This window comes from Oncorhynchus nerka, linkage group LG26 (genome assembly GCF_034236695.1).
Source record: "Oncorhynchus nerka isolate Pitt River linkage group LG26, Oner_Uvic_2.0, whole genome shotgun sequence".
Taxonomy (NCBI): Eukaryota; Metazoa; Chordata; class Actinopteri; order Salmoniformes; family Salmonidae; genus Oncorhynchus; species Oncorhynchus nerka.
The window spans coordinates 40,943,334-40,966,800 of record NC_088421.1 but is presented as its reverse complement, the minus strand read 5'-3'; the positions used below and the strand labels follow the sequence as shown (position 1 = coordinate 40,966,800).

General features: G+C 49.8%; 1 protein-coding gene across 1 annotated transcript in view; it reads left to right on the top strand.

Moving 5' to 3' along the window:
- Positions 1–23,467, top strand: part of LOC115124308 (BAH and coiled-coil domain-containing protein 1) — a 182,120-nt gene that overhangs the window by 27,388 nt on the left and 131,265 nt on the right. Inside the window, 5 exon segments of the mRNA XM_065010965.1 lie at positions 1,101–1,226; positions 2,229–4,610; positions 20,194–20,308; positions 21,409–21,620; positions 21,859–22,017. Coding sequence (XP_064867037.1) covers positions 1,101–1,226; positions 2,229–4,610; positions 20,194–20,308; positions 21,409–21,620; positions 21,859–22,017 — 2,994 coding nt within the window.

Sequence of the window (23,467 nt, the reverse complement as noted above, 5' to 3'; positions counted from 1 at the left end):
CTATCTCTCTCATTCTCATTCTCTCTCTCTCTCTCTCTCTATCTCTCATTCTCATTCTCTCTCTCTCTCTATCTCTCATTCTCATTCTCTCTCTCTCTATCTCTCATTCTCATTCTCTCTCTCTCTCTCTCTCATTCTCATTCTCTCTCTCTCTCTCATTCTCATTCTCTCTCTATCTCTGTCTCTCATTCTCATTCTCTCTCTCTCTCTCTCTCTTTCATTCTCTCTCATTCTCTCTCTCTCATTCTCTCTCATTCTCTCTCTCTCTCATTCTCTCTCTTCTCTCTCTCTCTCTCTCTCTCTCTCTCTCTCTCTCTCTCTCAATTCAATTCAATTCAATTCAAGGGCTTTATTGGCATGGGAAACATGTGTTAACATTGCCAAAGCAAGTGAGGTAGACAACATACAAAGTGAATATATAAAGTGAAAAACAACAAAAATGAACAGTAAACATTACACATACAGAAGTTTCAAAACAGTAAAGACATTACAAATGTCATATTATATATATATATACAATGTACAAATAGTTAAAGGACACAAGATAAAATAAATAAGCATAAATATGGGTTGTATTTACAATGGTGTTTGTTCTTCACTGGTTGCCCTTTTCTCGTGGCAACAGGTCACAAATCTTGCTGCTGTGATGCACACTGTGGAATTTCACCCAAAAGATATGGGAGTTTTTCCAAATTGGATTTGTTTTCGAATTCTTTGTGGATCTGTGTAATCTGGGGGAAATATGTCTCTCTAATATGGTCATACATTGGGCAGGAGGTTAGGAAGTGCAGCTCAGTTTCCACCTCATTTTGTGGGCAGTGAGCACATAGCCTGTCTTCTCTTGAGAGCCAGGTCTGCCTTCGGCGGCCTTTCTCAATAGCAAGGCTATGCTCACTGAGTCTGTACATAGTCAAAGCTTTCCTTAATTTTGGGTCAGTCACAGTGGTCAGGTATTCTGCCGCTGTGTACTCTCTGTGTAGGGCCAAATAGCATTCTAGTTTGCTCTGTTTTTTTTGTTAATTCTTTCCAATGTGTCTCTCTCTCTCTCGCTCTCTCTCTCTCTCTCTCGCTCTCTCTCTCGCTCTCTCTCTCTCTCTCAGCAGCCCCGGGGTATCCTCGATTCTCAGGGAGTCTCGCCCACACCTTCCTTCCCATGAGCCACTTGGATCACCATGCCAACAGCGGCGTCCTCTACGGGCAGCACCGTTTCTACGACACCCAAAAAGGTGAGTGTCAAACAAATTAAAATTCAATCAGACAGAATGAAGATATTGAAATCCAATTGAACACAACAAAGTATGATGTAATTGGATAATGGATATTGCTCGCTATGTGGATGCCCAGAGGGATATTACCTTAAATGTGATAATGTAATCCTGTCTTTTAGATTTGCTGCCTGGTTGGCCAATGGATGTTTTTTAAAGGGGAAGTTCAGGATTTTACAGTTTGATATTTCCTCAGCCTGAAAGCCGTCTATGGGCCAGTAAAAACTGTAATCCATGGTTTGGTTTTCTATTAAAACAGACACTACAAACTTAAGGTAACTTTATCCACTACTACCTAACAGTCAACGGAAGCAAATCTTTTTGAATGAATTACACTTTCCAACACAAATCTCTAAAATCCTGAACTTCCCCTTTAGGAATCTGTTTCTTTCTACCGAACAGAAATATAAATGCAACATGCAACAATTTAAACGATTTTACTGATTTTCAGTTCATATAAGGAAATCAGTCAATTTAAATAAATAAATTAGGCCCTAATCTATGGATTTCACATGAATGGGCATTGGCACAGCATGGGTGGGCCTGGGAGGGTATAGGTCCTCTATAGTTCTGGTGGACATTCCTGCAGTCACCATGCCAATTGCACACTCCCTCAAAACTTGAAACATCTGTGGCATTGTGTTGTGTGACAAAACCAGCATATTTTAGAGTGGCCTTTTATTGTCCCCAGCACAAGGTGCACCTGTGTAATGATCATGCTGTAATCAGCTTCTTGTTATGCCACACCTGTCAGGTGGATGGATCATCTTGCTCACTAACAGGCATGTAAACACATTTGTGGACAAAATAATATTTTTGTGCGTTTAGAACATTTCTGGGATCTTTTATTTCAGCTCATGAAACATGGGACCAACACTTTACATGTGGCCTTTATATTTTTGTTCAGTATATATCATTTAAATATTTTATATTTGTATAATTTGGAACTTTTATATCTTACAGAGAACTTCTATCTAAGAAGCCTTCCGTCCCAGCCCCCTCTCATCTCAGCCAATCACGGTCTTCCGCCCATCTCCAGGGCGGGGCCGGGACACCCTCAGGGCTCCTGCAGTCGGGACATGGACCCAGGGGGCGGAGTCAGCCTACACAAGGGCCTGAAGGAAGGGTCCGTCGAGAGAGGGGTGGTCCCCAGCACCAAGGACAAGGAGAGGCCCAGCAGCAAACAGGAGGCCAAGGAGCGTCAGCAACACCACAGCCACCACTCCCAACCCTCACATCCACACCACCACCACCCACACCCCGGCCACACACAGCCCCACCCCCACCAACAGCACCCCCAGTACCCCCAGCACCCGGTCTCCCTGGAGGAGGTCAATAGCAGAGCTCTGGAGAGGCACATGGAGCACCAACAGACCCTAGGAATGACCAGAACCCTCAGCGCCTGCCTGCTCAATGGAAAGATGCAGAACGGGGGGGACTCTGGGACGGGGGGAGCCAAGGCTTCCATGACTAGCTATGGGGGGGAGGTGGTGGGGAGCAGGGGGGCTCAGACACAGGCCAGCCACAGACACATGGAGGGTGGGGGGAACATCCGCTGCACCAAGGAAGGGGTGAGCGGCGAGATGAGGATCAGTGAGCAGCCTTCGGACTGTCTGGAGGGGAGGGGCCAGATGCTCCACCACGCCCTTCCCTACTCTGTGGCGCCGCCCCTGCAAATGGGTTCAGCCGCTGGGGGAGGCCACCCCCACCTCCACCCCCACCACCACCCTCACCCGCATCCGGGGGGGTTCCACTGCCTTCAGCTCCACCCCAGCCATCCCCACCACCCCCACACACACCACCACCCGGACTTCTTCTGCCCGCCTCCACCTGCCCCTCTAACCAACCCCTCGCCGCACGAGAGGGGAGGGGGAGGGGGGCGAGACCCCAAAGTGACAGGGCCCACGTTCATACCATCTGTTGGGGGAGGACACCTGGGGGACAAGTCCAGCGGGCAACCCTTCCAGATGGGCACCCCAACCGACTGCCAGGGGTTGGTGGGTGGGGGCGGCAGTGCCAAGGACAAGGCCATGGAGAAGAGTAACTGGCACAGGAAACAGCAGCAGCAGCTGTACAGAAAGGCTGAGAAGACCCCGGACTGGATGCAGCAGCAGAGTCACCACCCCCAACAACCCCATCCCCAACAACCCCTTCCCCAGCAGCCCCAACAGCCCCATCCCCAACAACCCCTTCCCCAGCAGCCCCAGCCCCAACAGCCCCAGCCCCAACAAACCCAGCCCCAACAGCCCCAGACCCAACAACCCCAGACCCAACAACCCCTTCCCCAGCAGCCCCAGACCCAGCAGCACCAAGCCGTGCGTTCTCGCAGCGTCGAATGCATCAATAGCGTGGGAGTGGACACCACCGATGTGTTCCGGCCCTCTCTTCCCCAGGGAGCCAAGGCCGGACACTCCCTCCCCCACTCAGTCAACACTTCCCCCTACAGAGACTGCTCCCTCCCGGGCCCCCTGCCCAACGCCTCACCCCTGGGGGGTCGAGGAGGTGCAGGCGGTGGTGCTGGAGGTGGGAGTTGTTCCTTACAGAGAGATGGTCAGAAGGTGGCCCGTATTCGCCACCAGCAGCACGGTGGGCCTGGCCCGGACACCCCAGCAGTAGAGCTGAACCAGAACAACAAACAGAACCAGGACCTGAACAGGAAGCTGGAGATGTCCCCGTACGGCTACAGCAACAGTGGGCAGGGACAGCAGCATCACCCCCAGCAGCCCCCGGTTCCTCCCTGGGCCATGAGGCCTCACCACGTCCACCCTGCAGAGGAGGAGCAGCAGCGGAAGGCCTACATGGAGTCTCTCAGTGGTGGCAGACAACAGCCCCAGCAACAACCAGGGCAAAGTATGGGCCTCCCTCCTCATCCTTCTCCCCAGCCCCAGCCACCTCCACCCCCAGCCCCTTCTCAGCAGCAGCAAGACCCCCAGGTCGCCTCACAGGCCCAGGAGGAGAGCAGTGCCATGAAGAGCCTGCTGAAGTACAGCACCCAGCAGCCCCTGCTCCTCTCCCAGAAGAGTCCCTTCGGAGGCCTGGGGAGCCTCAAATCCGCTGGTCCTGGGGGTCCTGGAGGTGGAGCCCCCGGGGTTAGCTGCACCCTGCAAGGCAGCAAACAACAACAGGCCTTGCCCACCAGGAAGGGCCCGGCCAATGACGGCGAGCGCTCTGACTGTGGGGGGCGTGGCCGGGAGGTGGGCGAGGCAGTGGGTCACGGCGAGGGAGAGGTGCGCCAACCGCCTGTGGGCATCGCAGTCGCCGTGGCGAGGCAGAGGGAACCGTCCTGTCGCCCGGTGGACGCCCACCCCAACAGCCGGCAGGGGCGGGTGCACCCCTCCATGAAAGGTACGGGGTAACCTCCGGGCCTTTGGGGTCACTTGCTTAAATAAACAGAAGGAGCAGGGGAACTGAGCAGAGATTATTTATCTACGACCTTTGGAAGACCTCGCTGATGAAAAATAAACAGCGGGCTTTGCCAAAGCCTAAAGTAGAAACAGCTTTATTTGACTAAGCAGTTAGAGGCACTGGGAAGAAAAGAGAGGAGGAGAGGAGTACATGGCAGGAGATCTGAGTCTGTGGCAGTAGAGCTGTAGTAGGTATGGTTGGGAGAGAGAGAGAGAGCGAGAGAGAGAGAGAGACAGGCTGTAGAGCTGTAGTAGGTATGGTTGGGAGAGAGAGAGAGAGAGAGAGAGAGAGACAGGCTGTAGAGCTGTAGTAGGTATGGTTGGGAGAGAGAGAGAGAGAGAGAGAGAGACAGGCTGTAGAGCTGTAGTAGGTATGGTTGGGAGAGAGAGAGAGAGACAGGCTGTAGAGCTGTAGTAGGTATGGTTGGGAGAGAGAGAGAGAGACAGGCTGTAGAGCTGTAGTAGGTATGGTTGGGAGAGAGAGAGAGAGAGAGAGAGAGAGACAGGCTGTAGAGCTGTAGTAGGTATGGTTGGCAGAGAGGGAGAGTTTAAAAAAAAAGTTTTAAATAATCTTTATTGGGTCTGGGGGCCCACCACACAATAAATACTCATACAAAACCACAGTTACACATCAATTAAAAACACAACTCCAATTCTTCCTCCACAGTAACTAAACACAACAGCCTCTGAATACCCCATATACTCAAAAACAGATCAATATTGTTGACAAGTTTATAATAGGCAAACTCAACCCTTAGTCTCGCTGCCAACATTCCCACCACATCCACAGACCCCTGTTCCCGAATACTGTTCTTTCGGGTCTTCCATATCGCTAATTTTGCTGCCCCTAACACAAAATTAAGCAACACAACTACACCCTTTTGACTGAACCTGTACTTTGGCCCAAATATATACAGTTGGGAAGAGAAAACCTCTCCCAACGTTGAGAATCAATCAGTGATCAGGTCAATCATCCCGACCAACCTGGGACACAGTAAAAACAGATGTGCCAGAGTTTCAGACTCAGCACAGAATGGACACCCCTCCCCAACAGCAGGGTCCAGGTGTACCAGATGCATGTTGGTGGCTATAGCTCCATGTATTATCCTCCATTGGAGGTCAGCTGTCCTCTTATCAATAGGCAGTTTATATAATGATCGCCAACAGCCTTTTGGAGAGGCACCTGGACCAAGCACACCCGCCCACCTCGACGATTTTACCCCTTCCAGGGAAGAGGCACATATTACACATATTCTGTACATGGCCTTCTTTCCCACCTCCTTGAACTCCCCCAGCTCCGGGGTATCGAAGGAAAGCAGCATCCCCACGTCCTCCTCAAATGCCCCCATCGCAGCACTTACAATCACTGCAGGGAACACATAATCCAGACCCTCCCTCCACCGATCAGAATTGGAAGTATCAGTCACATACTGCAGATGAAGCACTGGCAAGGAGTCACAGACCTCAGTGACGACCTTCCTCAGTAGGCGAGATGATCGGATCCCTGCTCTTTCTCACAGCTCCTCCAACGATCTGCTCCTGCTCCGCATCAGATGACCCAGCTTGGTACACCCCACGCCTAACAGGCATGAACGTAGGCTGGCTGAAACCAGAACACGGGACTGGATGGCAGTGTTGTGAAAAAGGCTCTTCAAAAAGCCACATCCCTGGTGGCGTGCTAGCCTTACGGGACTTGACAAGGACTCTCCAAGCCTGCATAACAGACTCATAAAATGGAGTCTGGCCAGGCAAATCACCCCCCTCCAGCTTTAAGAGGAAAAGGTGCTTGTCTAAGCCCAAACAGCCTGCTCTCCTCATCAATGTGTAGGCTGTTTCAACCCAGCTAGAACCGTCTCTGTACAACAATCTCTGGGCTGCTTGAAGCCGGAAAGCCATGATCCTAGAGGAAATGTCCACCAGGCCTTGCCCACCCGCGTGCAGTGGCAGGTACAGGGCTGCAAGGGTCCTCTGAAGCTCTTGTATCAGACTGTAAAATCATTAGTCTGTGCCAAAGGGTAGAGGCAGCAAGATTATTAGCTACCAGTACCCTTCCCCTATAAGACAGCTGGGGCAGCACCCATTTCCATCTTGACAGTCTGGCACACACCTTCTCCACTACACCCTCCCAGTTCTTTTTCTGAAATACATCAGAGCCTAGATAAACCCCCAATGTCTTCATCCCATCTCTGCCCCACTGAAGCCCCCCTGGTAACTGTGGAGCGGACCCCATCTGAAGCCCCCCTGGTAACTGTGGAGCGGACCCCATCTGAAGCCCCCCTGGTAACCGTGGAGCGGACCCCATCTGAAGCCCCCCTGGTAACCGTGGAGCGGACCCCATCTGAAGCCCCCCTGGTAACCGTGGAGCGGACCCCATCTGAAGCCCCCCTGGTAACCGTGGAGCGGCCCCCATCTGAAGCCCCCTGGTAACCGTGGAGAGGACCCCATCTGAAGCCCCCCTGGTAACTGTGGAGCGGACCCCATCTGAAGCCCCCCTGGTAACCATGGAGCGGACCCCGTTTGAAGCTGACCTGCCCACAGCGCTTCACTCTTTCCCCAATTGACTCTAGCTGAGGAGGCCCCCTCATATACCTTTAAAGCTTTTTGAGAGAACCTTAACATCCTCACCCCCTGTAATAAAAACTGTCACGTCATCTGCATACGCAGACAGTGCTATTGTGGGACCCTTCATTGCACCTGGCACAGAGAAACCAGTAAGCCTCGCTCTTAAAAAACAAAGCATTGGTTCAATCGCCAGACTATATAACTGCCCTGAAGTTGGGCATCCCTGCCTGATGCCCCTTTGGACAGGGATGGGGCAACTCAAACCAGCCCCCACCTTCACCATACACGAGGCCCCAGCATACAGTAAATTCATCCAAGACAAAAAAACATCCCCAAACCCAAAGGCTTTCATTGTTTTAAACAAGTACTGGTGGTCCACACGATCAAAAGCCTTCTCCTGATCCAAAGAAAGTAAACCCACATTTACATCAGACAGTTTACAAATGTCTAAAACATCTCTTATCAGAAACAAGTTATCAACGATAGAGCGATCAGGTACACAGTAGGACTGGTCCTTGTGGACCAACAATCCCAGATACTCTTTCAACCTGTTTGAGAGACATTTAGAAACAATTTTGTATTCTGCGCACAGCAAAGCAACAGGTCTCCAATTTTTTTATGAGAGCCAAATCCCCCTTTTTTGGGAACAGTAAAAGCACCGCACGTTGACAGAATACAGGAAGAGAACCCTCATGAAAGGATTCACACACCACTTCATAAAAATCCTCCCCAATAGACCCCCAAAAGTGCATATAAAACTCAGATGGTAAACCATCAATGCCAGGAGCTCGGCCTGTTGAGAGCTGAATAACTGCTGTGGACAGCTCCTGCAGTGTAATGTCAGAGTCCAATGCGACTCTCTGCTCAGGTCCCAATTGAGGAAGACCATGTAACAACTGTTCAGTACACAGAGAGTCACAATCCTCCGCCTTATAGAGGGCCGAGTAGAAATCCCCGGCATGTTGAGGCATTTCACTGTCATCCGTGGTCACCTTCCCATCAGGGTGACGAAGGCAGACCATCTGTTTACGTTGCAATGTCGACTGTCCTAGGTTTTTTTTAAAGCGCTAGGAGCATCCATATCCTTGAGGGAAGCAAAACGAGACCTAATCAAGGCACCCTTCACTCTTTCATGCAGAAACAACCTCAGTTCATGTCTCTTGTTCTGTAAGTTCATGACTAGTCCAGGGTCGTTATGAGAGAGCAGCTTCAATTCAATAGACTTGATGTCCTGTTCAAGGGCCTTGATAGTCTCTTTAACTTCAATTTGAGACAGAGCAGTATACTGTTGATAATCTCTTTAACTTCAATTTGAGACAGAGCAGTATACTGTTGATAGTCTCTTTAACTTCAGTTTGAGACAGAGCAGTATACTGTTGACAAAACCATGGTATTTGTTCCTTCCCAACCTCCCACCATTGTCTCAAGGACTCAAAATTCCCTTTTGTAACCCTCCATTTTTCCCAAAACAACAAAAACCTGTCACAAAACATGACATCATGTAACAATTTAACATTAAAATACCAGTAAGGTGATAACCTCTGTGGACAGGACAAGTGAATATCAACAGTAACAATATGATGATCAGAGAAACCCACAGGAGTAACGGCACACCTTCCAACCCTACTACAGTATTGCTCAGATACATACAACCTGTCTAACCTTGCTGCGCTGACACAACCTTCATTAATTTTTAGCCATGTGTACTGCCTAACTTTTGCATTCCTGACTCTCCACACATCAGAAAGCTCAGGCTCAGTTAATAGACCAGACAGACAAGTGGCTGACCGCAGGTGAGGTTCTTCAGCAGTGCGATCAACAGTAAAATCCACTGTACAGTTCCAGTCCCCCCTAAAACCATACACCTCTCTTGGTCACACTGTCTTAAGGTTTCCTTTATTTGATCAAATAAAGCAATACGCTCTGTACCCTCATTAGGAGCATAAACATAAAAAATAAATAAAAAACATAACATAATATCCACCTTGACCAATAAAACCCGACCCTTGACAATCTCTGTCACCCCTAAACCTGAGGAAAACAAAATTGCCACCCCAGCACTGAAATTAGTACCGTGACTGAGTACATGCTGCCCCTCCCACCACATACCCCAGTCAACCTCATTTTCCTCATCACTATGTGTTTCCTGTAGGAAAACTACATTAAGCCTTTTCTGTTTTATTACTTCTAATACCCAAGCCCTCTTATTCCTGTCCCTTCCCCCATTAATATTGAGAGAACCGACCCTTAGTACCTCCGTGTAGAAAAGAGAAAGGAAAAGCAGAAGAAACCAAGGAGAAAAACGACACCCTATGAAGCATGATCATCATCATTGTTTTAATCTTCTCTTATTAACCTGAACACGTTTCCCACCACCTTTTGCTGCTGCAACAGCAGTAATACATTTCCTCAAGCGAAACCGCTTCTTCTCACTCAGCTGGTCTAACCCCACCGTCTTCTGTAACATCACAGCTGACCTCACAAACTTATCAACATCAAAATAATCTGCCAATTTGACAGATTTCCCAAAAGTCTGATCCAGCTGATATCATATCAAAAGAGATATCCATATCCTTCTCCTGATCCTCAGCTGAGACCACAGACAACTGACTCCCCTCTACCACATCCCTTTCAACACTCCCCACTTGCACCTCATCACTCGTACCAGGCATCTCCTCCACTAACTGGGAGCCTAGCTCCACATGAACCCCAGCACTCGTAGTGGGCATCTCCTCCACTACCTGGGAGCCTAGCTCCACATGAACCCCAGCACTCGTAGTGGGCATCTCCTCCACTACCTGGGAGCCTAGCTCCACATGAACCCCAGCACTCGTAGTGGGCATCTCCTCCACTACCCGGGAGCCTAGCTCCACATGAACCTCCTCCTTTACCCCAGCACTCGTACTGGGCACCTCCTCCACTACCTGGGAGCCTAGCTCCACATGAACCTCCTCCTTTACCCCAGCACTCGTACTGGGCACCTCCTCCACTACCTGGGAGCCTAGCTCCACATGAACCCCCTCCTTTACCCCAGCACTCGTACTGGGCACCTCCTCCACTACCTGGGAGCCTAGCTCCACATGAACCCCCTCCTTTACCCCAGCACTCGTAGTGGGCACCTCCTCCACTACCTGGGAGCCTAGCTCCACATGAACCCCCTCCTTTACCCCAGCACTCGTACTGGGCACCTCCTCCACTACCTGGGAGCCTAGCTCCACATTAACCCCCTCCTTTACCCCAGCACTCGTAGTGGGCATCTCCTCCACTACCTGGGAGCCTAGCTCCACATGAACCCCCTCCTTTACCCCAGCATTCGTAGTGGGCATCTCCTCCACTACCTGGGAGACTAGCCCCACCTGAACCTCATTACTCGTAGTGGGCATCTCCTCCACTAACTGGGAGCCTAGCTCCACATGAACCCCAGCACTCGTAGTGGGCATCTCCTCCACTACCTGGGAGCCTAGCTCCACATGAACCCCAGCACTCGTAGTGGGCATCTCCTCCACTACCTGGGAGCCTAGCTCCACATGAACCTCCTCCTTTACCCCAGCACTCGTACTGGGCACCTCCTCCACTACCTGGGAGCCTAGCTCCACATGAACCTCCTCCTTTACCCCAGCACTCGTACTGGGCACCTCCTCCACTACCTGGGAGCCTAGCTCCACATGAACCCCCTCCTTTACCCCAGCACTCGTACTGGGCACCTCCTCCACTACCTGGGAGCCTAGCTCCACATGAACCCCCTCCTTTACCCCAGCACTCGTAGTGGGCATCTCCTCCACTACCTGGGAGCCTAGCTCCACATGAACCCCCTCCTTTACCCCAGCACTCGTAGTGGGCATCTCCTCCACTACCTGGGAGCCTAGCTCCACATGAACCCCCTCCTGTACCACATTACTCATAGTGGGCATCTCCTCCACTACCTGGGAGCCTAGCTCCACATGAACCCCCTCCTGTACCCCGTTACTCGTAGTGGGCATCTCCTCCACTACCTGGGAGCCTAGCTCCACATGAACCCCCTCCTGTACCACGTTACTCGTAGTGGGCATCTCCTCCACTACCTGGGAGCCTAGCTCCACATGAACCCCCTCCTGTACCACGTTACTCGTAGTGGGCATCTCCTCCACTACCTGGGAGCCTAGCTCCACATGAAAACCCTCCTTTACCCCAGCACTCGTAGTGGGCCTCTCCTCCACTACCTGGGAGCCTAGCTCCACATGAACCCCCTCCTGTACCACGTTACTCGTAGTGGGCATCTCCTCCACTACCTGGGAGCCTAGCTCCACATGAACCCCCTCCTGTACCACGTTACTCGTAGTGGGCATCTCCTCCACTACCTGGGAGCCTAGCTCCACATGAACCCCCTCCTGTACCACGTTACTCGTAGTGGGCATCTCCTCCACTACCTGGGAGCCTAGCTCCACATGAAAACCCTCCTTTACCCCAGCACTCATACTGGGCATCTGCTCACCTGTCTGAGGAACTGGCTCTTCAGATACATCCTTATCTTCTACAACAATAATTTTCTGCTGCATAACATTTCCCTCTAATACAAGTTGCAACTCCATGCCCTCAACACGGATAACTTGTTCCTCGGCAACAGGTGCTTGTGGCTGCTCTACCGCTGTCGGCCCACCTCTCCCTACATCAGTGGGCCCAGGCGTTACACGAGGACCACCTGCACCCCTCCCTCGGCCTTCTCCCTTTTCGGGCAAGCATGTCGCTTATGACCAACATCCCCACACTCAAAACACTGTTGACTACCCATACTAGCATAAGCCATATACATTCTATTGTCATACTTGACTTTAAACGATAACTCTAAAGTCTGCTCCGGTGAGTCCAAAAACATAAACACCTGTCGCCGAAATGACATTATCTGTTTCAACGCCGGGTGTTTGCAACCCAACGGGACAACCTTAATTGAACTGGCGAACTTCCCAAAGCGCTCCAATAGCTCATTTGGAATAAACGGCGGTACATTTGAAATCGTTACCCTTGTTGACGGAGAAAAAAGAGGTGTAACTTGACTAAACATTCCTTTAAGAAGTACACCATGCTCAACCATCCGATCAACAAGACACTCTTCTTTAAGAAGTACACCATGCTCAACCATCCAATCTACAAGACACTCTTCTTTAAGAAATACGCCATGCTCAACCATACGATCAACAAGACACTCTTCTTTAAGAAATACACCATGCTCAACCATCCGATCAACAAGACACTCTTCTTTAAGAAGTACACCATGCTCAACAAGACACTCTTCTTTAAGAAGTACACCATGCTCAACCATCCGATCAACAAGACACTCTTCTTTATGAAGTACACCATGCTCAACCATCCGATCAACAAGACACTCTTCTTTAAGAAGTACACCATGCTCAACCATCCGATCAACAAGACACTCTTCTTTAAGAAGTACACCATGCTCAACCATCCGATCAACCAGACACTCTTCTTTAAGAAGTACGCCATGCTCAACCATACGATCAACAAAACACTCTTCTTTAAGAAGTACACCATGCTCAACCATACTCCATGCTCAACCATCAAACAAGACACTCTTCTTTAAGAAGTACACCATGCTCAACAAGACACTCTTCTTTAAGAAGTACACCATGCTCAACCATACGATCAACAAGACACTCTTCTTTAAAAGAAGTACACCATGCTCAACCAGACACTCTTCTTTAAGACACTCTTCTTTAAGAAGATCACACAAGACATGCTCAACCATACGATCTACAAGACACTCTTCTTTAAGAAGTACTCCATGCTCAACCATACGATCTACAAGACACTCTTCTTTAAGAAGTACACCATGCTCAACCATACGATCTACAAGACACTCTTCTTTAAGAAGTACTCCATGCTCAACCATCCGATCAACAAGACACTCTCCTTTAAAGAAGTACACCATGCTCAACCATACGATCTACAAGACACTCTTCTTTAAGAAGTACACCATGCTCAACCATACGATCAACAAGACACTCTTCTTTAAGAAGTACGCCATGCTCAACCATCCGATCAACAAGACACTCTTCTTTAAGAAGTACACCATGCTCAACCATACGATCCACAAGACACTCTTCTTTAAGAAGTACGCCATGCTCAACCATACGATCAACAAGACACTCTTCTTTAAGAAGTACGCCATGCTCAACCATACGATCAACAAGACACTCTTCTTTAAGAAGTACACCATGCTCAACAAGACACTCTTCTTTAAGAAGTACACCATGCTCAACCATCCGATCAACAAGACACTCTTCTTTATGAAGTACACCATGCTCAACAAGACACTCTTCTTTAAGAAGTACGCCATGCTCAACCATACGACCAACAAGACTCTCTTCTTTAAGAAATACGCCATGCTCAACCATCCGATCAACAAGACACTCTTCTTTAAGAAGTACACCATGCTCAACCATCCGATCAACAAGACACTCTTCTTTAAGAAATACGCCATGCTCAACCATACGATCAACAAGACACTCTTCTTTATGAAGTACACCATGCTCAACAAGACACTCTTCTTTAAGAAGTACTCCATGCTCAACCATACGATCAACAAGACACTCTTCTTTAAGAAGTACGCCATGCTCAACCATACGATCAACAAGACACTCTTCTTTAAGAAGTACGCCATGCTCAACCATACGATCAACAAGACACTCTTCTTTAAGAAGTACGCCATGCTCAACCATCCGATCAACAAGACACTCTTCTTTAAGAAGTACGCCATGCTCAACCATACGATCAACAAGACACTCTTCTTTAAGAAGTACGCCATGCTCAACCATACGATCAACAAGACACTCTTCTTTAAGAAGTACGCCATGCTCAACCATACGATCAACAAGACACTCTTCTTTAAGAAGTATGCCATGCTCAACCATACGATCAACAAGACACTCTTCTTTAAGAAGTACGCCATGCTCAACCATCCAATCTACAAGACACTCTTCTTTAAGAAATACACCATGCTCAACCATACGATCAACAAGACACTCTTCTTTAAGAAGTACACCATGCTCAACCATACGATCTACAAGACACTCTCATATCCTACCTTCTCTACTACGGCGACCAGAAACTCCTCCACCGTGACAGTAGCTTCAGTAACACACCTAAAGCCGTGTCGAAGTGACAGGGACGGCATCCCCATTCGGGCTGCCATCCCCGCCAAAATCAGGGTCATTTCGATACGAAAAAAATATACTTAATTCTACCAAAACAAAAATAATAACCTTAATCATGCACAGAAGGAAATGCCACCAAGAAATAGAAAACCGAAAGAAAGTTGTGAATATCTAACTCTACACAACACACGCACTCCTTCGCTCATACAATTCCCAGCATGCACCAAACACTCCCAGCATGCAGAGAGAGAGAGAGAGAGAGAGAGGCAGGCTGTAGAGCTGTAGTATGTATGGTTGGGAGAGAGAGAGAGAGAGGCTGTAGAGCTGTAGTATGTATGGTTGGGAGAGAGAGAGAGAGAGGCAGGCTGTAGAGCTGTAGTAGGTATGGTTGGGAGAGAGAGAGAGAGGCAGGCTGTAGAGCTGTAGTAGGTATGGTTGGGAGAGAGAGAGAGAGAGGCAGGCTGTAGAGCTGTGGTATGTATGGTTGGGAGAGAGAGAGAGAGAGGCAGGCTGTAGAGCTGTAGTAGGTATGGTTGGGAGAGAGAGAGAGAGAGGCAGGCTGTAGAGCTGTAGTAGGTATGGTTGGGAGAGAGAGAGAGAGACAGGCTGTAGAGCTGTAGTAGGTATGGTTGGGAGAGAGAGAGAGAGAGGCTGTAGAGCTGTGGTATGTATGGTTGGGAGAGAGAGAGAGAGAGAGAGGCTGTAGAGCTGTAGTAGGTATGGTTGGGAGAGAGAGAGAGACAGGCTGTAGAGCTGTAGTAGGTATGGTTGGGAGAGAGAGAGAGAGAGAGGCTGTAGTAGGTATGGTTGGGAGAGAGAGAGAGAGAGACTGGCTGTAGAGCTGTAGTAGGTATGGTTGGGAGAGAGAGAGAGGGAGAGAGGCTGTAGAGCTGTAGTAGGTATGGTTGGGAGAGAGAGAGAGAGGCTGTAGAGCTGTAGTAGGTATGGTTGGGAGAGAGGGAGAGAGGCTGTAGAGCTGTAGTAGGTATGGTTGGGAGAGAGAGAGAGGCTGTAGAGCTGTAGTAGGTATGGTTGGGAGAGAGAGAGAGAGAGGCAGGCTGTAGAGCTGTAGTAGGTGTGATTGGGAGAGAGAGAGGGAGAGGCTGTAGAGCTGTACTAGGTATGGTTGGGAGAGAGAGAGAGAGAGGCAGGCTGTAGTAGGTATGGTTGGGAGAGAGAGAGAGAGAGAGAGGCAGGCTGTAGAGCTGTAGTAGGTATGGTTGGGAGAGAGAGAGAGAGAGGCAGGCTGTAGTAGGTATGGTTGGGAGGGAGAGAGGCAGGCTGTAGAGCTGTAGTAGGTATGGTTGGGAGAGAGAGAGAGAGAGAGAGAGAGGCAGGCTGTAGAGCTGTAGTAGGTATGGTTGGGAGAGAGAGAGAGAGAGAGGCAGGCTGTAGTAGGTATGGTTGGGAGAGCGAGAGAGAGAGGCAGGCTGTAGAGCTGTAGTAGGTATGGTTGGGAGAGAGAGAGAGAGAGAGGCTGTAGAGCTGTAGTAGGTATGGTTGGGAGAGAGAGAGAGAGAGAGGCTGTAGAGCTGTAGTAGGTATGGTTGGGAGAGAGAGCGAGAGGCAGGCTGTAGAGCTGTAGTAGGTATGGTTGGGAGAGAGAGAGAGAGACAGGCTGTAGAGCTGTAGTATGTATGGTTGGGAGAGAGAGAGAGAGGCAGGCTGTAGAGCTGTAGTATGTATGGTTGGGAGAGAGAGAGAGAGGGAGAGAGGCTGTAGAGCTGTAGTAGGTATGGTTGGGAGAGAGAGAGGGAGAGAGGCTGTAGAGCTGTAGTAGGTATGGTTGGGAGAGAGAGAGAGAGAGAGACAGGCTGTAGAGCTGTAGTAGGTATGGTTGGGAGAGAGAGAGAGAGACAGGCTGTAGAGCTGTAGTAGGTATGGTTGGGAGAGAGAGAGAGAGACAGGCTGTAGAGCTGTAGTAGGTATGGTTGGGAGAGAGAGAGAGAGAGAGACAGGCTGTAGAGCTGTAGTAGGTATGGTTGGGAGAGAGAGAGAGAGAGACAGGCTGTAGAGCTGTAGTAGGTATGGTTGGGAGAGAGAGAGAGAGAGAGAGAGACAGGCTGTAGAGCTGTAGTAGGTATGGTTGGGAGAGAGAGAGAGAGGCAGGCTGTAGTAGGTATGGTTGGGAGAGAGAGAGAGAGAGAGGCAGGCTGTAGAGCTGTAGTAGGTATGGTTGGGAGAGAGAGAGGGAGACAGGCTGTAGAGCTGTAGTAGGTATGGTTGGGAGAGAGAGAGAGAGAGAGGCAGGCTGTAGTAGGTATGGTTGGGAGAGAGAGAGAGAGAGGCAGGCTGTAGTAGGTATGGTTGGGAGAGAGAGAGAGAGAGAGGCAGGCTGTAGAGCTGTAGTAGGTATGGTTGGGAGAGAGAGAGAGAGAGACATGCTGTAGAGCTGTAGTAGGTATGGTTGGGAGAGAGAGAGAGAGACATGCTGTAGAGCTGTAGTAGGTATGGTTGGGAGAGAGAGAGAGAGAGGCAGGCTGTAGAGCTGTAGTAGGTATGGTTGGGAGAGAGAGAGGGAGAGAGGCTGTAGAGCTGTAGTAGGTATGGTTGGGAGAGAGAGAGAGAGAGAGAGGCTGTAGAGCTGTAGTAGGTATGGTTGGGAGAGAGAGAGAGAGGCTGTAGAGCTGTAGTAGGTATGGTTGGGAGAGAGGCTGTAGAGCTGTAGTAGGTATGGTTGGGAGAGAGAGAGAGGCTGTAGAGCTGTAGTAGGTATGGTTGGGAGAGAGAGAGAGAGAGGCAGGCTGTAGAGCTGTAGTAGGTGTGATTGGGAGAGAGAGAGAGGCTGTAGAGCTGTAGTAGGTATGGTTGGGAGAGAGGGAGAGAGGCTGTAGAGCTGTAGTAGGTATGGTTGGGAGAGAGAGAGAGAGAGAGGCAGGCTGTAGAGCTGTAGTAGGTATGGTTGGGAGAGAGAGGGGGAGAGGCTGTAGAGCTGTAGTAGGTATGGTTGGGAGAGAGAGAGAGAGAGGCAGGCTGTAGTAGGTATGGTTGGGAGAGAGAGAGAGGCAGGCTGTAGAGCTGTAGTAGGTATGGTTGGGAGAGAGAGAGAGAGAGGCAGGCTGTAGTAGGTATGGTTGGGAGGGAGAGAGGCAGGCTGTAGAGCTGTAGTAGGTATGGTTGGGAGAGAGAGAGAGAGAGAGAGAGAGAGGCAGGCTGTAGAGCTGTAGTAGGTATGGTTGGGAGAGAGAGAGAGAGAGAGGCAGGCTGTAGTAGGTATGGTTGGGAGAGCGAGAGAGAGAGGCAGGCTGTAGAGCTGTAGTAGGTATGGTTGGGAGAGAGAGAGAGAGAGAGGCTGTAGAGCTGTAGTAGGTATGGTTGGGAGAGAGAGAGAGAGAGGGCTGTAGAGCTGTAGTAGGTATGGTTGGGAGAGAGAGCGAGAGGCAGGCTGTAGAGCTGTAGTAGGTATGGTTGGGAGAGAGAGAGAGACAGGCTGTAGAGCTGTAGTATGTATGGTTGGGAGAGAGAGAGAGAGGCAGGCTGTAGAGCTGTAGTATGTATGGTTGGGAGAGAGAGAGAGAGGGAGAGAGGCTGTAGAGCTGTAGTAGGTATGGTTGGGAGAGAGAGAGGGAGAGAGGCTGTAGAGCTGTAGTAGGTATGGTTGGGAGAGAGAGAGAGAGAGAGAGACAGGCTGTAGAGCTGTAGTAGGTATGGTTGGGAGAGAGAGAGAGAGACAGGCTGTAGAGCTGTAGTAGGTATGGTTGGGAGAGAGAGAGAGAGACAGGCTGTAGAGCTGTAGTAGGTATGGTTGGGAGAGAGAGAGAGAGAGAGAGAGAGAGACAGGCTGTAGAGCTGTAGTAGGTATGGTTGGGAGAGAGAGAGAGAGAGAGACAGGCTGTAGAGCTGTAGTAGGTATGGTTGGGAGAGAGAGAGAGAGAGAGGCTGTAGAGCTGTAGTAGGTATGGTTGGGAGAGAGAGAGAGAGAGAGACAGGCTGTAGAGCTGTAGTAGGTATGGTTGGGAGAGAGAGAGAGAGGCAGGCTGTAGTAGGTATGGTTGGGAGAGAGAGAGAGAGAGAGGCAGGCTGTAGAGCTGTAGTAGGTATGGTTGGGAGAGAGAGAGGGAGACAGGCTGTAGAGCTGTAGTAGGTATGGTTGGGAGAGAGAGAGAGAGGCAGGCTGTAGTAGGTATGGTTGGGAGAGAGAGAGAGAGAGAGGCAGGCTGTAGTAGGTATGGTTGGGAGAGAGAGAGAGAGAGGCAGGCTGTAGTAGGTATGGTTGGGAGAGAGAGAGAGAGAGAGAGAGGCAGGCTGTAGAGCTGTAGTAGGTATGGTTGGGAGAGAGAGAGAGAGAGACATGCTGTAGAGCTGTAGTAGGTATGGTTGGGAGAGAGAGAGAGAGAGACATGCTGTAGAGCTGTAGTAGGTATGGTTGGGAGAGAGAGAGAGAGAGGCAGGCTGTAGAGCTGTAGTAGGTATGGTTGGGAGAGAGAGAGAGAGAGACAGGCTGTAGAGCTGTAGTAGGTATGGTTGGGAGAGAGAGAGGGAGAGAGGCTGTAGAGCTGTAGTAGGTATGGTTGGGAGAGAGAGAGAGAGAGACAGGCTGTAGAGCTGTAGTAGGTATGGTTGGGAGAGAGAGAGGGAGAGAGGCTGTAGAGCTGTAGTAGGTATGGTTGGGAGAGAGAGAGGGAGAGAGGCTGTAGAGCTGTAGTAGGTATGGTTGGGAGAGAGAGAGAGAGAGAGAGAGGCTGTAGAGCTGTAGTAGGTATGGTTGGGAGAGAGAGAGAGATAGGCAGGCTGTAGAGCTGTAGTAGGTATGGTTGGGAGAGAGAGAGAGAGAGAGGCTGTAGAGCTGTAGTAGGTATGGTTGGGAGAGAGAGAGAGAGGGAGAGAGGCTGTAGAGCTGTAGTAGGTATGGTTGGGAGAGAGAGAGAGAGAGAGAGGGGCTGTAGAGCTGTAGTAGGTATGGTTGGGAGAGAGAGAGAGAGGGAGAGAGGCTGTAGAGCTGTAGTAGGTATGGTTGGGAGAGAGAGAGAGAGAGAGAGAGGCAGGCTGTAGTAGGTATGGTTGGGAGAGAGAGAGAGGGAGAGAGGCTGTAGAGCTGTAGTAGGTATGGTTGGGAGAGAGAGAGAGAGAGGCAGGCTGTAGAGCTGTAGTAGGTATGGTTGGGAGAGAGAGGGAGAGAGAGAGGCTGTAGAGCTGTAGTAGGTATGGTTGGGAGAGAGAGAGAGAGAGGCAGGCTGTAGAGCTGTAGTATGTATGGTTGGGAGAGAGGGAGAGAGGCTGTAGAGCTGTAGCAGTTATGGTTGGGAGAGAGAGAGGGAGAGAGGCTGTAGAGCTGTAGTAGGTATGGTTGGGAGAGAGAGAGAGAGAGAGAGAGAGGCTGTAGAGCTGTAGTAGGTATGTTTGGGAGAGAGAGAGAGAGAGGCAGGCTGTAGAGCTGTAGTAGGTATGGTTGGGAGAGAGAGGGAGAGAGAGAGGCTGTAGAGCTGTAGTAGGTATGGTTGGGAGAGAGAGAGAGAGACAGGCTGTAGAGCTGTAGTATGTATGGTTGGGAGAGAGAGAGAGAGAGAGAGAGAGGCTGTAGAGCTGTAGTAGTTATGGTTGGGAGAGAGAGAGAGAGAGGCAGGCTGTAGAGCTGTAGTAGGTATGGTTGGGAGAGAGAGAGGAAGGTAGAAACAAGACCCATTGGTCAGGGGGGGAGAGTAAATTAGTGGCACAGAAGACTTAGTGTTCCCTGGGACTTAGTGTTAGAGATTCCACCCTTGAGGTTAGTTTTAGATAGATATTTGTGAGGTGCAGAGACTGCGTGTTGGGGGTTAGGGCTCATCAGGGGAAAGGTGGTGAAGACTTCTCCCTGAACTGATATTTGTCTCCTAGGACCTCCTCGCTCCATGTATCCCTCAGACCCTGCAGGAGAGGAGGAGAGGAAGAGGATGAGTGGAGAGCGGATGGGTCTGACCTGCCTGGACCGAGACAGAGAGGCCTACATCAGGTGAGACTCAGTCTGACGTTACTCAGCAATATGACATCATCATACACAGCCGGGCAACTTTCTGATTCCAGACGTCAACAAGAACAAAGCGTAGACCTACCAAGGCCGTCACTATACGCTTGGAAAGAGGATATGTCACAAACAGCAACATGTAAACATATCATTCCTGGAGACACACTACCAGTTTTGGAGGCAGCGTTGTGTTTGCTAGCATAGAGTGGTAACGGTATCTACCTAACAGTAAGTAAGTGTATTGTTTCACCCCACAGTTAAAGTTGTTTACAGTTAGTTAACAACCGCTCCTAGACTCATTACTAGCTACCGTAACACTGTAGTGTCAAAAACAGGTCTTCAAATAGGTGCTCTACTCTCTCTCTACTCTTGCTCTACTCTCACCTTCCTCCTCTACTCTCACCTTCCTCCTCTACTCTCACCATTCTCCTCTACTCTCACCATTCTCCTCTACTCTCACCATTCTCCTCTATTCTCACCATTCTCCTCTACTCTCACCATTCTCCTCTACTCTCACCATTCTCCTCTACTCTCACCATCCTCCTCTACTCTCACCATTCTCCACTACTCTCACCATCCTCCTCTACTCTCACCATTCTCCTCTACTCTCACCATCCTCCTCTACTCTCACCATTCTCCTCTCCTCTCACCATCCTCCTCTACTCTCACCATTCTCTACTCTCACCATCCTCCTCTACTCTCACCATTCTCCCCTACTCTCACCTTCCTCCTCTACTCTCACCTTCCTCCTCTACTCTCACCATCCTCCTCTACTCTCACCTTCCTCCTCTACTCTCACCTTCCTCCTCTACTCTCACCATTCTCCTCTACTCTCACCTTCCTCCTCTACTCTCACCATCCTCCTCTACTTTCACCATCCTCCTCTACTCTCACCATTCTCCTCTACTCTCACCTTCCTTCTCTACTCTCACCTTCCTCCTCTACTCTCACCATCCTCCTCTACTCTCACCTTCCTCCTCTACTCTCACCTTCCTCCTCTACTCTCACCATCCTCTACTCTGACCTTCCTCTATATTATTCTGTGTTTTCTGTCTCTCCTCATTTCTCTCTCAATGGTTCTATCTCAGGGATAATAAGGATCCAGTGGACTTCACAAGGATCCATCCGTCCAACAGCTGTCACGGTGACATCACCTCTCACCTCATGGTGCCGGGTGGGACTTCCCTACAATCTGGCCAATTAGGAGACCCCTCTGCACATGCACACACCCACTCGGCCCACCACCATTGGCTGCCGAGCACTGGAAGTCCCTCCATCTGGATGACAAGCCACTCCTACGGTGAGAAAGTTGTATTGGATTCAAATTCAGAAAACTTTATTTCCATAATAACCAACGTGTTGGTGTCACACTATAAATAAAAAACAATAAGAGGTCTACAGATGTATTCTAGATCAGTCTTCATCTGGCTGTTTCATGTCCTGTTGCTGCCTTTGCAGGCTGTGCTGCAGTATAGCTGTATTGGTAATGAACGACACATGGCTACTGAATCTGTTGTAACATATTCCTGATGTTGCAGGAATCGGCCACTCAGCCCTTCACCAGAACCTCGCCCCAGGTTTTTCTGCAGCCATGCCAGGGTCTCTACAGCCTGTGCTGCCTCTGCCTCAGGACCCGTCTACCCAGCTGGTGGTGCTACCCACAGAGCCTGCTGCCCACCCTGTCACACATCACCTGGGTGAGCCTCACTATTGTTCATTGTCTTTTCTCAATGGTTTTCTCCTCTTGCATGTCACTCTACATCCTTACTTAGTTACCCCAATACCCCATTACACCCTTACGCCTTAGGTTTGAGGGGTAAGGGTAGGTTTAAGTGGTAAGAGTTGAGGGGTAGGTGTTAAGGGGTAAGGGTAGGTGTTAAGGGGTAAGGGTAGGTGTTAAAGGGTAAGGGTAGGTGTTAAGGGGTAAGGGTAGGTGTTAAGGGGTAAGGGTAGGTGTTAAGGGGTACGGGTAGGTGTTACAGGGTAAGGGTAGGTGTTAAGGGGTAAGGGTAGGTGTTAAGGGTAAGTGTTAAGGGGTAAGGGTAGGTGTTAAGGGTAAGTGTTAAGGGGTAAGGGTAGGTGTTAAGGGGTAAGGGTAGGTGTTAAGGGGTACGGGTAGGTGTTAAGGGGTAAGGGTAGGTGTTACGGGGTAAGGGTAGGTGTTATGGGGTAAGGGTAGGTGTTATGGGGTAAGGGTAGGTGTTAAGGGGTAAGGGTAGGTGTTACGGGGTAAGGGTAGGTGTTATGGGGTAAGGGTAGGTGTTATGGGGTAAGGGTAGGTGTTAAGGGGTAAGGGTAGGTGTTAAGGGTAAGTGTTAAGGGGTAAGGGTAGGTGTTAAGGGGTAAGGGTTGATGATAAGGGGTAAGGGTAGGTGTTAAGGGGTAAGGGTAGGTGTTAACGGTAGGTGTTAAGGGGTAAGGGTCGGTGTTAAGGGGTAAGGGTAGGTGGTAAGGGTAGGTGTTAAGGGGTAAGGGTACATGTTAAGGGGTAAGGGTAGTTGTTAAGGGGTAAGGGTACGTGTTAAGGGGTAAGGGTGGGTGTTATGGGGTAAGGGTAGGTGTTATGGGGTAAGGGTAGGTGTTAAGGGGTAAGGGTAGGTGTTACGGGGTAAGGGTAGGTGTTATGGGGTAAGGGTAGGTGTTATGGGGTAAGGGTAGGTGTTAAGGGGTAAGGGTAGGTGTTAAGGGTAAGTGTTAAGGGGTAAGGGTAGGTGTTAAGGGGTAAGGGTTGATGATAAGGGGTAAGGGTAGGTGTTAAGGGGTAAGGGTAGGTGTTAACGGTAGGTGTTAAGGGGTAAGGGTCGGTGTTAAGGGGTAAGGGTAGGTGGTAAGGGTAGGTGTTAAGGGGTAAGGGTACATGTTAAGGGGTAAGGGTAGTTGTTAAGGGGTAAGGGTACGTGTTAAGGGGTAAGGGTGGGTGTTAAGGGGTAAGGGTAGGTGTTAACTTTCACACATTAACAAGTCCAATACAGCAACTGAAAGATAAGCATCTTGTTAATCTACCCATCGTGTCCGATTTCAAAAATTATTTATGGCGAAAGCACAACATATGATTATGTTAGGTCATAGCCAAGTCAAAAAAACACAGCCATTTTTCCAGCCAAAGGTAGGAGTCACAAAAAGCAGAAATATAGATTAAATTAATCA